General features: G+C 40.4%; 1 protein-coding gene across 2 annotated transcripts; it reads left to right on the top strand.

Annotated features, from left to right (window-relative positions):
* Positions 1 to 4,238: 4,238 nt before the first annotated feature.
* Positions 4,239 to 9,784, top strand: LOC133418155 (ras-related protein Rab-5C-like). Of its 2 annotated transcripts, none has more exons than XM_061706579.1 (6): positions 4,239 to 4,366; positions 5,926 to 6,209; positions 6,920 to 7,071; positions 8,421 to 8,543; positions 8,642 to 8,735; positions 9,047 to 9,784. In XM_061706579.1, the coding sequence occupies exons 2-6, from the start codon at positions 6,041 to 6,043 to the stop codon at positions 9,190 to 9,192; spliced, it is 684 nt and encodes a 227-aa protein (XP_061562563.1). In that variant the 5' UTR covers positions 4,239 to 4,366; positions 5,926 to 6,040; the 3' UTR covers positions 9,193 to 9,784. The 2 variants fall into 2 exon arrangements, with proteins under 2 accessions (XP_061562563.1, XP_061562561.1); XM_061706577.1 differs by having other exon boundaries at positions 4,239 to 4,504.

Raw genomic sequence — 9,784 nt, 5'->3', positions numbered from 1 at the left:
CCCCTTGGCTTTCCAGTGGCGCTCGGTGAGATGATTGGGAGAAGAAGAAAAAAAAGTGAGAACTATAATGACAGCTTGGCTCTTCAAAGAGAGTGTTTTAATCATATTTAATAACCTTAAGATTCCAAATACATCAAAAGCCGCCTTGGGTGTGTTGGACTGGCTGGCTGCCAGTGTCACTGATGAATTCTGATGTTCACCCAGGACCAACATATTTTGTCTCTTGCAGCGAAATGCACGCTGACAAATCTTCGGCTGTAGAAGACGGTGTGTTGCAACCTTGAAAGCGACGACTTTGTCACTCATGATCGGACATGGAGGGAAAGTGGAGGAACTTTTTATTATCATTTTTTTAACAACTACTACTTGTGCATAGTTTGAACTCAATCAGTGCAAGCGGGGCATCAGTGAGGACAAGAGGAGGTCAGAGGCCAGCGTGTTTAATCACGGCAGTAGCTCCCCATCGCCATGGCAACCCTGTGAAACTCGGCGCCACTCGAGTTTTTTTTTTTTTTTTTTTTTCATGCCCCTACTGAACTGAAAGGGACAAAACTATCTGTTTACTTATTCATCACACGCACATACACACACATGCTGCAGGTTGCTGCAGTAACAGTGTCACACGGCCACCCACACTTTCCTCCTCCTCCTCCTCCTCCTCCTCCTCCTCCTCCTTTCCCCCCTTCCAACACCTGCTTTTGTAATCCCGTGACCACACTGGCCACGTGTTCCGTGCATTTGGACTGCAGTTCAAAAAGAACGAGAGGAAAAACAAAACAGATGTTTGATGCTAAACATGCCGTGGCATTGGAGTTACAGTCCATGTACAGTGTTCCCCCACTACATCGCAAATGAATTAAACAAGGAAAAGTTGTATAGAACAAATGGAAGGCAACAAGGCGCTTTCGAAGAGATGGCGAATGATTGTAATTCCAAGCGCCTTCTTACCAAAAGCCTGGCTAGTGGCTCGACTTGAAGGTGACACTTTCACGCAAAACGACTCAACTCCGCAACAACTCAAACCTCCAAAACCAACAAAAAACAAGTGGAGGTCAAAGGTCTCTCTTCATATTAATGAGCTTTCAAAATGTCCTCCTAATTGGACCATCATAGAGGATTGTGTGAGGAAATAGGCAGCACAATCATAATAACAAGCACTGACTTGCTCTTAAGTACACCTCCAAGATATAAAACTACTGTACATCACGTTTTACACCGAACCCTTAATATAACACATATGTTGTGTGGAAACCGGTACCAAAAAAAAACGCTTATTAAAAAACTGGGTTTGCTTATAACATGCAATGAATGACGTTTTATCTAATTATAGTTTTTCATTTGTTGCCAGCATTCCTCACTTGCTCCATCATCGCTAAAACTGCCTCACGTACAATACTTTGCAAAGTCTTTTTTTACCCCCCACTATGGTTACATCGCCATTACTGTAATCAGTTTTCGAGAATGGATATTGCAATTCTGAGCTGTATATTACAGTCATGTTTGTGTGTGTGCGTGTTTGTGTGTGTGTGTGTGTGTGAACCCTGAACTTAACCCAACCATGACCCTGCCTCCTTATCAAAATTCTAACCTCAGTCATACCACAACCAAAGCCTAAATACAGTAGATACACCATATACACAGTATATATATATTTTTAAATTTCATTTAACATTTATTTAGGTTGCCAGGTGAGGCAATTGAGAACCGATTTTCATTTGCAATGCCAAACTGCCAGCAGACTGCAGAGTAAAAGAAAGAAGAAAAAAAAAAGAAAAAAAAAAGCAAATTCAAAAACATGGACAAAAAAGTGTACAGTGTGATATAGTTACATGATAGGTTGCATTATATCATAGCACATGGTGAATAAAAGGTTCAAAACAGGTTAATCAAACACCTGTTTGGAACATCCCACAGGTGAACGGGCTAATTGGGAACAGGTGGGTGCAATAATTGGGTATAAAAGGAGCTTCCCTGAATTGCTCAGTCATTCACAAGCAAAGATGGGGAGAGGTTAACCTCTTTGTGAACAAGTGCGTGAGAAAATAGTCGAACAGTTTAAGGACAATGTTCCTCAATGTACAATTGTAAGGAAATTAGGGATTTCATCCTCTACGGTCCATAATATCGTCAAAACGTTCAGAGAATCTGGACAAATCACTGCATGTAAGCGGCAAGGCCGAAAACCGACATTGAATGCCCATGACCTTCGATCCCTCAGGCGGCACTGCATCAAAAACCGACATCAATGTGTAAAGGATATCACCACATGGGCTCAGGAACACTTCAGGAAACCAATGTCAGTAAATACAGTTCGGCGCTACATCCGTAAGTGCAACTTGAAACTCTACTATGCAAAGCAAAAACCATTTATCAACAACACCCAGAAACGCCACCGGCTTCTCTGGGCCAGAGCTCATCAAAGATGGACTGACGCAAAGTGGAAAGGTGTTCTGTGGTCCCACATTTCAAATTGTTTCTGGAAATTGTGGACGTCGTGTCCTCCGGGCCAAAGAGGGAAAGAACCATCCGGACTGTTATGGACGCAAAGTTCAAAAGCCAGCATCTGTGATGGTACGGGGCTGTGTTAGTGCCAATGGCGTGGGTAACTTACACATCTGTGAAGGCACCATTAATGCTGAAAAGTACATACAGGTTTTGGAGAAACATACGCTGCCATCCAAGCAACGTCTATTTCATGGAGGCCCCTGCTTATTTCAATGCCAAACCACATTCTGCACGTGTTACAACATCGTGGCTTCGTAGTAAAAGAGTGCGCGTACGGGACTGGCCTACCTACAGTCCAGACCTTTCTCCCATTGAAAATGTGTGGCGCATTATGAAGTGTAAATACGACAACGGCGACCCCGGACTGTTGAACAGCTGAAGATGTACATCAAGCAAGAATGGGAAAAAATTCCACCGACAAAGCTTCAACATTTATGTCCTCAGTTCCCAAACGTTTATTGAATGTTGTTAGAAGAAAAGGTGATGTAACACAGTGGTAAACATGACCCTGTCCTATCTTTTTTGGAACGTGTTGCAGCCATAAAATTCTAAGTGAATGATTATTTTCTAAAAACAATCAAGTTGATCAGTTTGAACATTAAATATATTGTCTTTGTAGTGTATACAATTAAATATAGGTTGAACATGATTTGCAAATCATTGTATTCTGTTTTTATTTATGTTTAACAAAACGTCCAACTTCATTGGAATTGGGGTTGTACAAATACCTGGCATTATAAAAGGGGTGTGTTGACTTTTTATACCCTACCCCCTTACCCAAATGCTCAATTTTGATTAACACTATCAGAGGGCAATATACAGTCTAATAAGCTAACCGAAATATTACAAAACAGCTTATGCGGCGTTTCATATATTTCCATAATAAATAAAAGGATAGCTGTGATGTCGTCGTGTACACGGAGGCCCGCTGAGTGATGTTCCCCTCAGGGTCCAACGTGATCTTTGCTCTGTTGTTCTGTGCACACTCCCAGTAGCGCTCCGGTGGCATTTTCAGAAGCTCGGCTTCCGCATGCGTACAGCCTGGTGGCTCCAAAATCAAAGTTCCCCCCCACCCTGAGGTGAACTTTATTAATATTCCCAGCCCCCCTCCATACAAAAGCTCTGCTGGCCTAATCTCGATGATGAGGGGGCGGTGGAGGGTTTGCACAGTCTTTTTTTTTTTTTTTGGAACAAGTCTATCTAATAATAATAATAATAATAATAATAATAATGGGTCTAAATAATTGGATTTTAATGTTTCTATTTTCAACCGTATATTGCCACCTGGAAGTAAAAAAAAAGTTAAGAAAGAAAGAAAGAAAAAGGGAGGGATCGCAGATAAGAGGCTATGTTTTATGGTTGTTAGATCGGTTATGGTAACACATAAGACAAAGGTGTTTATTTATTTGGCAGCAGAGTTCACCTGTTGGAATGGTTAAAGGTAAAATGTCTTCTTTACTATGCAATCGTTTGATGGCCAGGAGTTGAGGAAGGAATTGCGGTGTGAGATAATTCAATTTAATTAATTTTAATTTCAGAGAGATTTTACCTCGACTATTTCAATTAATTTCCATCATTTTTTAAAATATCTATCTTTCCATATAATATAATAATTAGAAGGATTAAATCAGGATCAACTGTTTGTAATTTGCAATGACCAAACCCACCAGTTCGGGGCAGTAGCGTAAAATTAGCGCACAGTCTGGCCAAAGAAAGTCGACGCAGAAGAAGAAGTTATACAAGGCGGAAGTGCAACATTATTGTTGTACCTGTCAACACTTGGCCACAAGAAAAGGATTAAAAACGTGCTGCGGAAGACTAACATGGTCGCTGCTTAATTTTGACGGAGCATTTGTTACTGGTAAGAACTTTGGCGTGATGATTGTTTAGTTTCGGGTGAACTTTTCGTGTCAGACGACACGTAGTCGGGCTGCTAACAGGATTTAGCGTCGCGGCTAACTGACAGTGTTGTTTCGACACCTCCTGGACTGAACACAAGGTAAATACCTTACAGGTTCGCAATGTAAATGCATTTATTTACTCACATTTGTATTCATTCATCGTAGGATTGGCATTTTTAGGCCACAATTGTAAAAACGTGTCGAAAAAGATTGAGGAAATAAATTATTGCACTATGGCGGAGAAAAAAAATACTAACATGACAGCGTATTTAATAAGGAGGTGGGGAAACCTTTGTGTAGATCTGTGACTTTTGAGTTTAAATATCTATCACTGAATTTTGTTCAGCATAAAGAAAAATAATTCACTGTTTAAAAAAAAAAAAAAAAAAAAAGGTTTAAATTCAAATTAAAAGAGAGGTCAACATAAAGGTAACCAGGCAAAGCAATCGAACTGACTGCACAAGTCATCCAAATCGATTCAATCTAGTTACACTCCATTGGTCATGTGACACTGACACTGAAGACATAGACAAACTATGTATGAATGGAAATGATGATTTTGGTGCTTAGTTATGATTGGATTATTTTTGTTATTGTTCTATGATTTTTATATCATTGTGAGACTGGGCCCTTGAGGTAGAATTTTCAACCCTCTACATGTTCCACACCATTTTTTTTTTTTGAAGATGTTGGAGCTGTTTTATACTGACCGCTTTTGAGATGTTAAAGTTTTTACATGTTGAACTTTTAAATATTTTGATGTTGAAAACATTTCAGCTAGCACAAATATACTGTAATGTGGTACCTCGTTCTCTACTCACGAGTCACCCGACTTTTCGCTTTTCCGGACGAACGTTTAGCAAATTATCTAGCAAACTTCAAAACAAGCAGCAGATTGTGAGCAGTTCTTCAAAAAAGACGACGAGTTCAATTTGTTTATTGCCACTCCCAAATGAAGTTTACTTTAAAACGTAAAACGACGAGTATTACGTGTATTTAACCAAAGCTTTCTTCCACTGGCTTAATGCTAAAACCCAATGCAAAACGCCATAGACAGGCTAATAAAACTAGCATAAATGCTGGTGGCTTATGCGCATACACCAGAATGAGCTGTACAATCGCCATTGAATTAGCATGATGCACAAACTGTTTAATTCTTTACATTCTATGAAATTATGTTCTTACTGTATGTTTTAGAAAATTACAGTAATGTGGAGTGTAATGTTTCTTATTAAAAAACGTTTACAAAATGTTTGGGTGTTTTTTGAGCCGCTGTAAGGGATTATGGCATTTCCATTCATTTTTATGGGGATTTAAGATATTTGAATGTGTTGAGTTACAACATGGTCACAGAACAAAAATTCATTAAATTCGTAAGTCAAGGAAGTACTGTATGTACTATTCCACATGGCTCGTGTACTGGAATTATAAAAGCAATTTTAAGTTGTGAAGAGGAAATTAATTAAAGTCTGAATATGAGTTAATAATCAGACTTTTCCGCTGTGTGTGAAATGTGCAGCACCTTCTGGAGTCCGATCGTCGACTACGCTCACCACCAGTGCCTGAGTCGCCAGTCTGGTTTCTCTCCAGCTCGGGGCCGCCCCATCCGTAAACAGCCTCTTCCATCTGTGTCAATGGCGGGACGCGGTGGCGCGAGCAGGCCTAACGGCGCGGCGGCGGCGGCCAACAAGAGCTTCCAGTTCAAGCTGGTGCTGTTGGGGGAGTCAGCGGTGGGCAAGTCCAGCCTGGTCCTGCGCTTTGTCAAAGGTCAATTCCACGAATTCCAAGAAAGCACCATTGGAGGTAAGAGCTTGAGTTAGTAGTTAGTATTAATTAGTTTTTTATCGCGGGTTTGTTAGGTTTTATTGGTTTTTATTTTTTTCAAAAATGCTTCACAACAAGCAACTGCAAAAAAATAGACCAAGCTACTCATAACATGAAAAACTTGTATGTAGGGGCGTTCATAGGTCCAAGGACCATTGTACTTGCATGAAATCGAGTTGTCAGGATTATGCTGAAATATATGCTACCGGGACCAGTAATCGACCATTAATCATGAAAGAAATGTGCTTAATTGCCTATGCAAAGCACTAAGTTTGTCTAAATGAAGCTCCTCCACTAAGTTCAACATAGTGTCTTGGCACCAAGAAGCCACGAGTTGGTGGGAAAGCACTACATTTGTCTAAATGAAGCTCAACTACACTCCCAACATAGTGTCTTGGAACCAAGATGCCACACGATGGCAGCAAAACGCTACTTTTGTCTTAAAATGAAACTCCTTGATGACACATCAACTTGGAACTTGAAAAATCAGTTGGGCAACTCCTAAATCAAGGCATCAGTGCCTTATGAAAGATGTATCTATTGCTATCTGTGTAACTAAATGGGGAAAAATTTTAAAGGGTTATGTCAAATGCCTCAAAGATTTTGGGGAATACCTATCTAAAATAAATTAAATAAGTTATTCACGTTTATTTCCACATAGTAACGTGTGTGTACGTTGTCCTTCCTAGCGGCTTTCCTGACTCAGACCGTCAGCCTGGACGACGTCACGGTCAAGTTCGAGATCTGGGACACTGCGGGCCAGGAGCGCTACCACAGCCTGGCACCCATGTACTACCGAGGCGCTCAGGCCGCCATCGTGGTCTACGACATCACCAACACGGTAAGTCGCACCTGCGGCGTCTATACTGTTTGCGCACTATTCGTACAAATATGTCATTTGGGGAGGGGGACAATTCAACACTGCGAACCAACCCAACATGAACACCCGCAATTATGCATATTGTCACTGTCGGGCGGAATCTTTGTACCTCCAAAATGACTACTTTTTAGGAAATAAAAAAAATAATTAAAAGAACCGCCAGTTCCCAAACATGGTATCGTATGATTTTTATTTTTATTTTTTTCAATATATACACTTTAAGGCCGATATTGTTATCTTATACCGTTGCACACCCACATCAACACAACAGCACATCAACACGACAGAACCCCAAAATTATGTCCAATTGCTAATTTAATATCCCCTAAAAATTGCTAATTTATGATGCCGTGATTGATTAAAATGGTATGAACACGCCACCAGCGCCAGCCATGCCTATCAAAGTCCGCAGTCACATGACGCCACCGGCCTTAAAAAAAGCCTTTAACTTCACAAGAGCAAACGCCTGTGTTCGGTCTTCTTCCCCAAACTCTTTTTCAAAGGTCTTAGAGCCATGAGTGAGGCAATAACTAAAACAACAAGCTGACTCCCCCCCCCCCCCCTGTATATTAGGCAGATATCAATCTGCACGCAGACTTACCTCCATGGCTCTTGCAACGAAGCATTACAGAGATTGATTTTGACAAAAAAAGCACACTTTAATGTATCTAACCTTACTTTTTTCACTCGTTATTGTCTAAAACACATCTAAACTTACTATATAGGTGACAATTACGCCACACTTCTTCCGTAGAATGATGAAATAGGCCAAGTTTTACAACACATGCTAATCATTTTGAGTGTTAATAGATTAGTCCTCAAGCTATTTTCAACACTTCGCTATTAGGGATGTATCAAAATAAAAATTCTTGGCTAGGAAACCAAGGCCATACACCAAAACACTGAAATTATTATCACAATTATGAGTAAAATAGCATAGCATAGCTATGACTGTGTACTAACCTCACTAAAAATAAGTCATTGCAATTACATCAATTAGTGCTTCAAAGAATAAGTTAATGACTGAATGTAAAATATGTATTCAGCACTGACATTCCAACAACGCGCAGATATGATTTTTTTTTCATATCAGTTGATATCAATATATATCACAATATAAAACAAATGACTTCATTTTTCCATCGTAAATGTTCCCTTTTACGCTTAACTTTTTAATTTTAAATATGTATTTTATGGCAAAAATGAACATGAGATGGAACTTTTCATATCTTGAAAAACATGCAAGTCGGAGCACATGGAAGTGAAAGTACCGTTGTGACAGCACTGCAAGTGAAGTTGTTGATCTTCAGGACACGTTTGCGCGCGCAAAGAACTGGGTGAAGGAGTTGCAGAGGCAAGCCAACCCCAACATCGTGATCGCTCTGGCCGGCAACAAGGCCGACATCGCAGACAAAAGAGCGGTGGAGCATCAGGTATGAAGCGGAGCTGTGCATTTGACAACAAATAATGTACGTACAAATATGTACCAACTTTTGGCTTCAATGGACACCATCGACCGTCTTATCTTCAGGAGGCGCAAGAATACGCAGACGAAAACGGACTCCTCTTCATGGAGACTTCAGCCAAGACCGCCCTCAATGTCAATGATATTTTTATGGCTATTGGTAAGTGTTTTATTTATGTAATAATGTTGAATTAAACTTTTTGGACCTTCTAATAGAATACCACATAGACGTAAATATGGAGGCGGTGTCTATGTTTATTTAAATTTTTTGCATACATTTTGCAGTAATAATATACAGCGAGTTAAATTGGTGTGATAACTTCAAATTCCACACAGCGTTTCCCAACCTTTATTGAGCCAAGGCACATCTTTTACGTGAGAACAATCTCACGGCACACCACCAAACAAATATCACAAAAAATATGGGCAACAGGTGATTATAAGTGCTTTTATCCCGTTTTATCCCGTCAGCCAACAAGCTACCAAAGATTGACCCTCAGGCGGGCGCCGGCCAGGCGGGCCGCAGCGGCGCAGGAGTGAACCTGAACGACACCGCTGCCCAGAGCCGCAGCAGCCGGTGCTGTAGTGGCGCCGTCGGCGGCGGAAGTGGCAATTAGAGCCTTCGCGGGGACAACACTTACGAAAAGAAACACTGGAGGACAGGCAGAGCCCCTTCGCCTCCCCCCTCCTCCTCCTCTTCTTCCTCCTCATCTACTCTTAAACTGAAATTTAAGATGAAATTATCTGGAGCCTCTTTTTTTAAAACCAAGAATCACAAGCAAAGTGGGATGATCCCTTCTGACTGGTCTCCTTCCATCTATCTACCTCCCTCCTCATTTTCATCACTTCCTCTTTTCAATCTGTCTTCAATTATTTTGAATTTTTTTGGGGGGTGGTTGGTTTTTGTTTGTTTTGTCTCTTCCCATTTACGCGTGGGTATATTGTGTGTATATTATGTATGTTTATGTGTATATAAAAAACACAGTATATATATTTATATACACACATGAATACTATATATATTATATACTGTATGCATACCGTGTGTTGTAGCTTTCGTTGACTTCCTTTTCAACAATCATCAGGAAATAGGCATTTTTTTCCAGGAGTGTTTGTCTTAATGAAGGTTGTCGTCGTCATCAGTGATTTGGATAAGAATTGTGGAAATAAGGTGTACACATGAAATATAATAAAGCTCATGCAAGACAA

This window comes from Phycodurus eques, chromosome 19, assembly GCF_024500275.1.
Source record: "Phycodurus eques isolate BA_2022a chromosome 19, UOR_Pequ_1.1, whole genome shotgun sequence".
Taxonomy (NCBI): domain Eukaryota; kingdom Metazoa; phylum Chordata; class Actinopteri; order Syngnathiformes; family Syngnathidae; genus Phycodurus; species Phycodurus eques.
This window is presented reverse-complemented; position numbering and strand designations above follow the sequence as displayed.